The following is a 13,341-nucleotide window of genomic DNA, read 5'->3' on the forward strand; positions in this document are numbered from 1 at the left end:
AAATTGCAGTATATGTAATTATATATTACAACATCAACATGTATCAAAATATAGTAAATTATATTGAAAATCAATAGATAATCAGTTTGGATGGATAAAATACCAGACAAGAATGTATGTTTTTGGCTAATCCAGTGAACTAAATTCCTTACAAAATCACATAAAAATCGAACACTTTCACAAACATGTCCTGCTCATTGATTTGCACCATTGTCCTCAATTGCCTACCATTCCCAGAGATATCAAAAAGATAACTACCATGGTATAAGCAGTATGGCAAAATCATTGATGGCAGACAATTTTATATCATCCCATAACATACATTGTTATATTGCCCAACCGCAAGTCCAGCTACAGTGAATATACAGTGCTTCCCGCTGCTGTAGAAAGCTACAATTCTTTTCTGCTTAAAAAATTACTTTATGACAATTAATCAGTTTTCAAAATAGGTGATGAATAATTTTATGCTTATTGACAAGCACCACAGCAAACTGGACAGCTCTGCTTAAAGAAAACCTCAGTTCAATATCGGCCTACAATTAAACAGAAACTACAGTGTTAAACATGTGAATGTAGTACAGGGCCATATTCATCAGGGATTGATCACATGTTTAAAACTGAAATTTGATTTACCTACAAGTTTGTAATCTGGTATGAGCCTACAATGTAAACAAGCCTGGTCTCATTCCCAGAGCGTCAAATACTTAGGCTTTGTCATGCCCCTCGGGCCCCAGGCTTTCAACTAACTCCACTGTAAACCCATCCACAGCAACATCAGACACTCCAAGCAAGGTGATGTAGTATTAAGCGCGGAAAAAGTCTGCAAATGGAGGAAGGTGGAGTGGACAGATGAGCCAAACAAACACATGATGCTCTCCCAGGTTTGGTGTCTCATGAGGAACCAAAAGTGAATCTTTTCCTACATCTCAACAAGTAATTTTGATACCTAACAAAGGAGTTTTGGTGCCTAAACCTAACCAAACTGCAACCATTTCACAACATTAACCACATGTTAGAAAGGCTCTCTGGCAGGAGGGTTTTGTGTGTAGCTGGGATCAGAATGTACAAGACAGCCGGAGCAGTCTTGTACAGCCCGGATGGGTTTACACTAGAGTTAGTTGAAAGCCTGGTGAGTCTCATACAAAGGCTACACGGTACCTTCGGCGTCTGTTTGAAACGCCGAAGGCCGTGACAAAGTGTCGGTATTTGATGCTCTGGGAATTAGAACAGGTTGTGTAAACATGACAGTTACTGTGACAGGGCCATGGAGGGCTGGACTTGGACTGGTATGGAACTGCACAAAGAGAGCAATCCCTGTCAGCTCCAGGGAAAACAATTTGCAAAAGAATGCAAAGTTTTTGGATGGAAGGCAAGAACTATTGCAAGGGACTACAAACGTTATGTTAAACATTACCTATGGCCTTTTAACAGCATTGCAAAGTGGATGCACACAGTAATGCAAGAACAGTTAATAATTATTGCAATGTAATGTAAAATCATATTAAAAAATTTCAACTGCGACCTTCAAGGCTTGAAAATGTTACTTCAGAGAAATAGACTGTGTGATAAGGCAGGCACTGATGGAGCACAACACAACAGCAAAGAGCGTCAGAAATCGATCACATTTCTCAGAATGTTTGCTTTACAGCATTTTTTCTGCATAGATATTGTTACACTGTGTGCAATTTTCTGTCCCTATAATTTTCATTGTACTGTGAAGTTTACTGTCCAGGGTCCACCTGTATATAGTTGAGTGAAAGTCATTTCAACTTTTGACAGACCAGGGTTGTTGTTTTTTTTTTTGTTTGTCTTGTTTTCTTCGTGCACTACAACACCAGGGCAACTCATGTCAAAGGCTACATCAACACACACTGAAATCCTTGGGAGTTTTATTATTACCATTAGCTGATGTGTGAGGCCTTTATAGTTTCAAACTTTACAGCCTCTTTCCACAGGCAGACTAATTCCAACCACCCTGGATATATTAACATTGTAAGGAGCAGATTTACTCCTACCGTAGCCACTCGTAATAGTCAGTGAGGGCCCACTTTACACAGAGATGAAGTGGAAGATTCATATTTTAAAATTCTATTCATGATAATGAATATGAGTAATATTGAATGGGTCATTATGGGACTCCAGTCCTACAATGAATTTAGGGCATAATCCTAAATACCACTGAGAAATGTACGGCCCACGCTGACTAGGTCTAGCCAGACAGCTTTTTCCCCCTCTCTTTCTTTCTTTTTTCAGTCAACAGTGTGTGCATGGTACCACATACTGATTCGCTTTATAAAGCACAAGTTCAGTAAAGATGTTGGGGGCCTGGTGTCAGTGACACTTCTGGAGGAAAGAGGATTGTTCAGAAAGCAGCAAGATAACAATCTAAAAACTGTGGATTACAAGTGCCGCGTTCAAAGTTTACACTTGAAATCTTGACTTAATGACTAAAAACTGCACACTAACACATGCACCAGACATGAGCACCCCCCTGTGTCACGACTGCAGGAAAAACGAGATTTAAACAACAGCTTCGATGTTGCTAAACAAGGAGGAATAACCAGACATCAAGGCCTTCTGGGGTTCTATCACCAAATCAGAAGCGCATATACAAAACCACACAAAGCAACGCAAAACATGCCAAACCCTACCATATCAGGTGTGTGCCATATGCAAAAACACTACAGGAGCACAACACCGGTGGTAAAAGTAAAAAAAAAAAAAAAGTTTTACTCACCGTTGAAACCGCTGAGGGCAGCGAGTGGGTGTTGAGCCATAGCTGATGACGTCCTTCCAGTCATTAGTGCACTCGCAGGTAACGCTTCCCTCAAAGGTTAGCCGGACCCCCAGCAATGCGACGAGCTGCTCCTTCAGTGTGTGATGTTAAACCATGACTTGCAAGCAAGACAGTGACAATGAATATGAGTAATATTGAATTTTTTACGAGCTTTTACGAGTTTACATCAACATTTCATAGAGGAATTGGAGAATAGTCTGGGCATTTTTGCTCCGTGTTCATTTCAGGCTGTCTGGGTCCACTGAAGCCCGAGCAGTGAAAGCTCCGCGCAGCGTCATTTCTTCCGCACACTAACGGTCACTCCGGCCTCTTAGACTATGCACTCGCACTGGAGTGTTATTAAGCTTTGTGTAAATGGACTAGTTAGGTGTGACCACCCTTACTTTGTTGGTCCCCATGCTCCCCACAGGGCAGCAAAGGCGGGTGGACGACCGATAGCCGACCGCCCGTTAGCTCCACAGAGTTGAAGTTAACTAGCTTAGTGGTCAAATCTCAACTCGGCTGATGTTCCTCACTTGTTGCTCTGTCCTCCTTCTCCACTGTTCCCTTGTGCGCTACAGCAGCTCACATCCCTTCTGGTTTACACCTCTCAATCATAAACGAAGACGAATGAAGAAAAGTCTGTCGTTTTAGTCCGTTAGCTAGCTTAATTTTGGCGGCCTCTCTCGTTATTTGATGCCTTTCTGTTGCGCATTTTGTGCTGCGCATGCGCAATAACTGATGACTTGCTGGGAAAAGTACTGCACTGATAGCTGTCAACACCAAAAAAATCAAGTCTCCATATGCAAATACATAGACTTGAATGTGAAAGTTACAAATATGTAACCAAGAATATTTTACCCAAATCAAACAAACTGTTATTTCACAAAATTAGATAAAATGCCTTATTCGCAGTTTTAACTTTTTTTACCAATATATCTGCTTTAAATTATTGCACAATCCAAAAACATATGCACAATAGTACCCATATTATGCAGTTTGATGAGTCATGTTTACACTATTTTTCCAGTTTTGATTTTCTAATGAGTCTATGATCAGTAATGTTGCCATATATTTTCCAAATATCTCCTATTGCACTATGAAGCATATTTGCGTTATTTTTTTTCCTCTTACTTCTATTTATCAGTGTCAGTGTATTTACATCTGATCTGATAACACAATCTGTAAAATCCAGCCTAAAGTAAAGGAAGAACAGTTTGATTGCTAAAGTCTTCAGGGCAGGGTATGGAAACCTTCTCACTCGACTGCCACTATACTTCTCTCCTTTTAGTTCACATCCATTTTCTGTGGCTCATTCAAAGCTATTCTGGGAAACTTAAGAAAGAATCTTAAGTTGATGTAGATGAGGTAGGGTAAGGGGTCTAACAACTAAATAATTAATCATCACAAAAACCCCGAACATAGTGATACCTAAAATGGCTGGTATGTGTAAGAATATGAAAAAGTGGATTTGTGTTGTTCGTGGCTTTTCAGTGATGACTCAGACTGACTTTGATGTGCGATTACTGACAGCACTTTGGGAAAAACAGACCGTTCATTACAAATACTTTGTTGCTTCAGATAGATTTATCTACACATTGTGCACTTTCTTGAGTCTCCCACAGCATTTTCTTCACAGTGTGATGTTTAAGAAACACCACCAGAAGACAGAAGAATTTGTTTGATGTTATAAACTGCACTTTTTTTAAAGAGAAAATAACCCACAACAGCACAGCAACCCAACTACAGAAGTAACAAGAGCATACTGTATATAGCCCTCAAGTCAGTAATGCAGACTATACAGGAGGTATGCATACATGATATAATACCTTAATTAAGCATGGCAGTGTATTTGGCGGTGTGCTTAAACTCATTTTACCTTTGAGAGCAAAAATTATTCTTTTGGAATTCCACTTTCCCAGTACTAAACCTTGCTACTACAACTCCAATCTGGCAAAGTGGCAAAACAAAGCATAAAAGGAAAATGTGGGTTCACAGGAGGGCAGAAACACAATACTTCAGTTTGCAGTACAGGTAAGAAAGAAAGAAAAAAACAGTGGTTACATTTCAACTGTTTATTAAGATATAAAGCAGGCACATGAATACAAGAAACGTGTGCACTAATAAGTCAGCTCTCAATAAAAAAAATCCACAGCAAAGTAGTGTGATATCACTCGAGAATCAAATCCAAACTCAAATACAGCAAGAGACAAACTGTGAGGAAAAACGCACTGAAATACTCTCTCGAAAGGCTTGGCTCTACAGTACAAAAAAAAATCCACCTGTCAAATAACCATACATACCATCCTGCTTTAGCTCACAGATGTCAAATGAGCAAGACAAAGATTCAGCACCAGGACCAAAGCAGCAGGATTTCAAAGCCTTGCTGTACACCAATGCACCACTATGCAGGAGAACATCATGTATGACTGGAAAACAAGCTGCACAGAGCAACTGCATCCCAGTAGTTACTTGAAGTATCTCCTGATCATTTTAAAGCTCCAACACCTGGCAACTTGTTTCTAATTTCTTATAAAGACTGTGCATGATGTAAAACCTTGATTAGTGTTCAAGCTTAAGGACAAGGAATACAAACAATAAGCAAGAGTATAAAGTCAGTGAAATCCCCTCATCTCCTCATCTACCTCTAAGCTCTGGAGAGAAAACATATTGATCCCACAATTTGGACACATTTTTAGACTGTGGAGGTGTTTGGTCTCGTTGACAGTTAATGAAGCTTGTCGGCTTTGGAAAAGACCGACATGGGGTCTGCTCATTGTTGAGCCCACTGGGTTCTCCCAGACTCTGAGGAGTCGAGGCTTATTTACAAAGTTAGACTGAACTGGGTGGATCTGTGTGCCTTAAGTGTAGGATCAAGCACATGAACCAATTATGCAGAAAAATAGAAGTCTGGAAGGAATATTCTGTCACCTTTGGTTTGCTTCATCATGTGAACATGAAAAAACATCAAGAAAATAAAACTTGAGATGCTTCAATTATAAAGAAATGACAATTACCAATCCAAATATAAAGGGGTACAAATTCAGCGCTGAAAATAGTGTTAAAGATGAGTTTAAACTCATTCAAACAGTTTATAGTGGCATAACAAATTATGTATAAAGTTATTAAAATGCAGGCACACATGGAAATATATTGACTTTGGTTCCTGAAGGCTGAACCAAAACATATTTAAAATCTTACCAGTTAGCCCAGCACATCCAAATGAACTAAAGTTAATGCTTAAGTTAAAACAAGGCAGTTGAGATTTTGCATAGTTGATATTTGCAGTACAGATGATATTTAGCCATAATCAAAAATTATAGTGGAAAACATCAGAGACCCCGCAGTACTACTATTAAACTGGCTAGAATACAAAATAAACAAAAGCCTCTTGGAATTAGTTCTGTTAACATCTATGAAATCTAATTCCCTTCCTCCCCTAAACAGGAAAGAAAAAAATGGGAAATGTACAAATAATGCTTTTGTCCAGTTGATTTCCCTCAAACTGAATTTTCCAGATCAGAGACAGTTAATGCTACAGATTAGAGCAAATGTAAATTTATGGAATAGAAATGAGGCAATGTAGGAATATAGTGGGTCAAACAGACAAGCCGTCTATGCAAAGGTGGAACGAATATCATAAAACCCTTTCTTTGTGACTGAAAGACGACATCTATCTTTATATAAACTCATTGGTCAATATTTTGTGTTTTCTTGAGTCAAACACAAGGAAGTCTAGATGCTATCCATGGCTTTAAACTCGCTCAGAGCCTGCACAGGGTTGATATGCTTCTTGTGAGAGGATCTCTTGACTCTATTGGTTTGGCCATCATCCTGCTTCTCTCTCTTCACCAGAGGCTTTTTCTCAGGAGCTTTCATCCTCCAGGAGATAGCTGGCATATTGAGGGCCTCCATGCCTCTGTTCTTCTGGTACTTAGTTGATGCAACATAGGAGGCCTTGACGGTGGACACCACTGTGTTCATCAGGTTCTTTGCAGCTTGAATAAGGGACATGGCGCTGTCCAACTGAGCATAAGGAAGAGACAGGAGAGAATAACAGAGAAATGGTTAGCCTTGTAAAATGGTAAAAACAAAGCAGGTTCATTTACATAAGTTTTGAATTCAAGTCTAGTGAAAGTAAACTGTTTCGTCTTTCAAATGTCTTCCAGTTTTGTAATGCAAGTTTTCTGGGGGAAAACCAAGATGCAAGTGTTTGTACAGAAGAATTAACGACCTTTCCGAGTTTGTCTGGCATACAAACAGATGTGAGGAATTTGAGAATATGGAAAAAGGTCACACTAATTTAATCTCCACAATTTAATAGCCTCAGAGACACCGGTGACACTTGACTGGAAGTGTTGGAAGCATAGGCTCATTTCAGCTCTACAGAAAGGAGGGAGGAATTCATTAGTGACTGCACACAGAGGTAACCGATTTTAATTAATTTGCCTGGCAACTAAGTGGTTAATTACTGCTTAAAAGGGTCTGTAAACATTGGTCTTGCAGTGTTATCTTAAGCAGTAAAACATTTGGGCAACACTAGTCCTTTCTAGTGCAGAGATAGCCATTATTTCAGTTTCCTGTTTATTCTATATAAAATATAAGCAGCAAATTACAGGCAGAGAATAAATTGTAAACCAACAGCTGATGCCAGTAAGTCTATTTTTGATTTATTTGAGCAAAATCAGATAATAAAACTTTAGGAAGCAGCCAATGCATTCTATTGATTCAATTATCTTTCTAGCCAGGAATTAAAAGTACCCTGTGGAGATTCAATTGTAAATGCAGTTCTGTTTACATTCATTATAACCAATGTACATTGTGTGTATCCTGATTCACTTTACTTGTTAACCCTTTAGTGTGAATGTTTTGAAACCTACACTGTTTCCATGAGCTTTCGTTAGTGTCTGGCCTTTTGCAAAGTCAAGATTGTAAATCAAAGACAGTATGTCCAAGGTTAAAATGATGTTGAACTTACCCCAGAGACAACCAGCTCTCCTCCCAGGTTCTGCACCTCAGCCTTGACTTTGCTGCAGATGTTGAGCTGGTGGCAGTACAAGGCAATACGCTGCAGGTAAGCGAGCAGGTCCTGCTTACAGGTGGAGTCCGGGCACTACAACAGAGAAAGACAACATGTCAACTAATGTGCACGTCTGTTCCTATATAAGCACAAACAGGTTTGTGGTTATAAGACCACCTGCTTGCAGATTGAACAGCAAATCAATTTCACTTTAGTCATGGCACAACTCAATCTGAATATTTATGTGATTCCAGAGATGCAATGATCTCACACTATCAGGATGAGTTAGTAGCAGTGTGACAGGTAAGGTAGACACCCACATTAGGGACATGCTCAGAGCCAAAATGACAAGCTCACGCCTACAACCTGGTAGATTGATAACTCATCTTCACAGGGTTAAGCATGATCAAGTCACACAGAATGCAAATTCTATTAGAAGGCAAACACGGCTGTCAATCAATTTACTTTTAGGTGATGGTAATAATCTTGTGTGAAGTCTTTTTGGAAACAAAAAAGATTTGATCTTAAAGCGTAAACAGCAGCCCTGTTTGTAGTCAAGAAATGTTTTCAAAACCATCAAAACAAAGCCATCATCCCAGCTGTCAGTTATCTGGGTTCATGCAAGAGAAATGTTTGTGAACCCTCCATCCAATGACAATGACTTTAGGTGTGACCGGTTGAATAAACTGCTTGGGGTCGTAAAAGCACTCAAACACGCTCCAATACATTCAATTAAATCTTAGAGGATACATGCAATGAGTGAGACAAAGTTTAGTTTGTGTGGAAAAACAATTTTGACACCATAGGCTCAATACCAAGTTGGAAAAGCCTCTTATTCTTGTGTCCGACAAAGCATTAACAACACTGTCAAAAGTCACCTCCAAAATACATTGGAGCCATAAAAAAAAAATCAAATCAACTCCAAGAACTCCAATAAATTATCATAAATCCCACTTGAAAGTGGCAGTATGTGAAGCGCCTTAGAAATGCATCTCATTTATCATTGGCAATCTTTTTTAATTATTTCATCTCATAATTAGACTCAGGTTTTACCTTGGAAAACCATTTTCAATCCCTCTCTTAGTTTGCTAAACAAGTCCCCTGCCAGCAAAGTAATTAGGCCATAGTACTCTTCTTTGCTGCTCATCAAGTGAGGGGTGTAAACACCCTGATGGGGCTCTAAGGCTTTACATCAGATAGCAGATCTGAGCAGAGTGAGCTGACATACAAACAGTATGTCAACAAAGATCATGATAGGGTGAGACTGACTCTGTTCCACAAAATCAGAGGCTGGCAGCTTTACACATCACCCACTAAACTAACCATACCTGTGAAAAGAACTGGGGTGACCATATGAGTGAGCAAGCCAAGAGAAAACACTGGCTAAAACACCAGCGTTTGCAGGTGCTTGGCTGTCTCATGGAGGAGTCCTTTGACAGCTGTTGATTCGGAGTGTTTGCACGGCGCTACTGGTGATGTCAGCACTTGTGCTATAATCAGATAATAGCAAAAGATGGCCAGAACTGCTTGTACACAACTCAATGCTATACTGTCTGGCCCCATATGGCATAGGGCTGTAATGTTTTCCTTGGAAGACCTAGGCATGGGAAGGGGACTAAAAAGTCAACTCCAACCCCAACTGCTTGGGCCAATCCCCCACCAAGCTTTAAACTAAGGTTACTGAAACCGCATCAGGAAGCAATTACTCTCAATTGAATCAAGCAGGCCACGAGAGTCCCAGACCCAGAAGAGAGCTGCGAATGCAAGCGTGCAAGAGTGTTTGTATGTGTCTGGACAAAATGAAGACGCATTGACACAGAGAATGGATATCTCTCAATAATGACCACAACCACCATTTAAGTGAATTTATCTACAGAAAAAACGCTGTTTTCTTTTGCAAAATGTTTTTGGGTAGAACAGACCAGGACTTATAGGTTTAATAATGGCTGAGCATATTGCTGAGCATCCCTGGTGTGAGTGTAAAGCGCTCCTCTGAATATAGGGCACTCAGTCCCAGATATGTATACCCATGCATCCACCACAACTGCACTCACTCATTCACAGCATACATCAGAGTGATGGGCTGCTATAGAAGGATAAGGACACATCCTTTCACTGCTCTCAAAGAAACCCACCATATGTACATGCATAAAGACAAACAAAAGGTCACAAATACAACTAAACCCATTACAAGGATGCCTTTCATGGGAGCTTTATAGACATCCTGTTACAATATTAGTAAAGTCTTCTCCATCACTCCCATCCACTACTGATTAATAGACAGTTGGGCTAAGTAGAGAGGAGGGAAATGTAAGAGTTGATACACTATTAAAGAAGGGTATGCAAGAGGAGATGAGGGGAAAGAGTGCTGGAGGGGGCGATCATCATACAGGAGAGGAGTTAATACATGGCTGAGACGCTGGAGAAAATAGAAGAGGAAGGAAGGTTAAAAAAAAGCAGAAAGAACCAGCGAAAAATAAGCAGTTGGAGAAAAGATGAGGATGAAGAGTGAGCCAGAGGGGGAACAGTATGGAGGAGTAAATAAGGGGGAGAAATCCAACTGGGGAAACGGGACGTAGACAGGAGGCTTCAACTGTAGTTGGAGGGGGGTGTAAGTAAGTAAGAGTGTGTGTGTGTGTGTGTGTGTGTGTGTGTGTGTGTGTGTGTGTGTGTGTGTGCGCGTGCAGACACACACATGCTATAGCAAAGACCTGGGATGAGGCTGAATGCAGCAGCCATGCTAATGAGGGCTTGGGGAAGTATTCAGACGGCTGAGAGCAGGGCACTGTGAAAGCATCACTTGTGCTCGTACTCAGCTCAGCTGCTGGCTTCACTCAGCACTCAGGAAACTCTGCAAGGCTGCTCTGACTGTGACATTTGAATACATAAGTTGCACAGAAAAGAGACAAGAACACCTTGGATTGTTTTAGTAATGCATATAGAAGGCCTGTGTGTGATTAACTCGGATGGTATCCACAAGATGATCTTTGTTTCCGAAACCAAAGTAATTTACTGACTACCTTTATTTTAATGTTTCCAGGAGATGATGTTTCAGTAGGTAACGCACTTTTCACCACAAAACCTTCGGGTCTCTTAGGTCTCCACCACGGGAACTACCCCTTAAGAGTATTCACCACTACCCTGCTACACAGCAAGCGAGTGGGCGTGTTGATGACATTGCACAGTGTAGCTGCCTCGGACTCTTTTCTGCCTGCCTGTATATTGCTTTCCACTCCTTCATTGACATTGCAGATACATCCAAATACATGTAGTATTGACATCAACGCAAAAATTGTCATCATTATGGATGAGTCCTCCTCCAACTGGACTTTCTACCCAGGCACCACCCCTCACTTAAACCAAACGGAGGATTTAGGAATTAGCGTCTCTGCTATATATTTAGGGCCACCAGTGTGATGTATCAATCCATCTGCCTTGCAGGGTCACATGATTTGGGCAGCAGGACTGTTTACCATGTTGATGTGAGAGCAACAGTTGGTGGTGATAATCCACCGCTGTTGCATTTCTGTTCTCATTTGGAACCTTAAACCCTCCATTTTTAAAAAAAAAGCTAGTTTGGCTGTTTTGAGTCTTCTGTTTTTAACTGAAGTGTTGTCTCATATGAAGCAGTTGTTTTTGTTTGTATGGAAGTTCTAAATAAAAGAAAAATCATGTCATTTAGTATAGTATTATTTGAAACCATTTCGTAATTGAATTCACATAACAATTACTATACCGTGATATACTGTGATTTGTATGAATAATTAATAATAGTGTAAATAACGAAATGATAATGGGGCATATAATGTAAGTGCATTGGTTCAACTTATATGTTAATGTATCTGCAGGTTGTACAAACATCACTCAGCAGTCATGTTGAAAATCACATCTAGTCTCATCATACACAATTGGTTTCCATTTCACAAAACAAACTTTGCTCTCATGTGAAAAAGAAATAGATCATTACAATTGTTTCCACTGAGTTATGCACTCCTCTAACAGTGAGTACAACTGTAAGAGCCCATCATGGTAATTTTTCTTTTTTTTCTCTCCTTCCAGTGCTGTAGAATGTGCCTCAAGCCCGATGATATAGCCACTTTCTTTTTTTTCCCTACATGCTGTGTGGCCAGTTATGGACTGGGATTGTTAACCTTGCTTGGTCAGCTAGTACTGAGAGATGGCAAAGCATGAAGAGGGGCACTAGAGACTTCATCACACAACTCTGGAACCTCCTTTCAAGGAAAACTAAAAGAAAAGGTGAGTCACCATCTTTCAAAAGAAGCCAGCAGTTCATGTAGAAATGTCAGTGATTCTTGAGAAGTTGTCCTGGTCTCTTCAATGTTGGCTTTAAGTGCTTTCTCTGAGTAGTGGATCATTATTCTATTTTGTTAAATGAATCTCTTAAAGTAACAATGGCTTACATGACTTGTAGTATATTCCATATTCATGAGGGTCTCATTTCTGTATGTGTGGTTAGCTCTTCCTTTATTTTGCATTCCTTAGCATTTAAGCTGTTGCTCCAGAGAGGGTTCAGTCTAAAACAAAAGCAAAAATCTTTCCTTTGACAACATACAGCTCACGGAATAAGAAAAGGAAATGAGGCAATAATATGACAGAGCAGGATGTTAAACAAAAGGATTTCAATGTGCTACGTGTTGGGTAATGTCCATGATATAAATGATGATCAGGAAGGTCAGGTCCCATCATTGGAAATGCCATGCAGTTCCGCCGAATTCCATTATACAGAGCAGAGGCAGAGCCACTGTGCTACTGCCGCCCAGCACTGACCTTTCAGGACGCATCACCCTGAGGAAATGCCAATTTCCAATATTTACTGACATGGCAGCATTCTAATGTGCCGCTGCCAGCTAACTGTTGGGGAGTGCCACAGGGCTGTGAACACAGATGTATTCTGATATGTTTTGATTTTCAGTCACTTCCTGTCATGAGAAAATAGATTCCCCCTCTGTTCTCAGATCTAAGCGAGGTGATTTTGAGTGTTTTTTTAAGAGGCTCTTCATTGGAGGGACTTTGCCCATTGTTTTATCCTCTAGACTTTGGCCTGGTTATTCAGAGAGCCAGAAAAAGTGTAGCTAAACGGCTAAAAAAATCCATTCTTATTTTCAAATGTACACTGATAATAATAATGTATGTAATAATGTATACTGATAATCTCTTATCACAACATAGTGACAGCCCAATATGTTCTCCTGCCACAGTTAAAAGACAAGCTCAAACAAAAACAAAAACTTTGGTTCTGACAGGCTTCACTGTGTGGTGTTGTGGCTAAATCTTCATAGCCCAAAGGAGAGAAAAAAAATCCAAAACCTTAAACCAGGCAGCACACGCTCTGACATGTAACACATCTGTCTGGTGGAGAGGAAAAAAAGCAAGACATTTGTGTGCCTGTGTGTGTGGTAGAGGGTTGTGGATAATTAACCGCACCTAACCTGAGAAAGAACCTTCAGGACTAGAAGCCACCAGGAACCATAATCTGCCATTACACCTCAAAAATGCCATGGGGGTTGCAGTGATACAGCGATAT

The 13,341-nt window shown here is 40.2% G+C and overlaps 1 protein-coding gene across 3 annotated transcripts in view; it reads right to left on the bottom strand.

Annotated features, from left to right (window-relative positions):
• Nucleotides 1-4,836: 4,836 nt before the first annotated feature.
• Nucleotides 4,837-13,341, bottom strand: part of ctnna1 (catenin (cadherin-associated protein), alpha 1) — a 74,691-nt gene continuing 66,186 nt past the window's right edge. For all 3 annotated transcript variants that reach the window (XM_041943478.1, XM_041943477.1, XM_041943479.1), the window contains exons 17-18: nt 7,755-7,889; nt 4,837-6,802 (exon numbers count right to left, since the gene is read on the bottom strand). In XM_041943478.1, coding sequence (XP_041799412.1) covers nt 6,512-6,802; nt 7,755-7,889 — 426 coding nt within the window. In that variant the 3' untranslated portion in view covers nt 4,837-6,511. The remainder of the gene's footprint in view (nt 6,803-7,754; nt 7,890-13,341) is intronic.

Source organism: Chelmon rostratus, chromosome 9 (genome assembly GCF_017976325.1).
Source record: "Chelmon rostratus isolate fCheRos1 chromosome 9, fCheRos1.pri, whole genome shotgun sequence".
Taxonomy (NCBI): domain Eukaryota; kingdom Metazoa; phylum Chordata; class Actinopteri; order Chaetodontiformes; family Chaetodontidae; genus Chelmon; species Chelmon rostratus.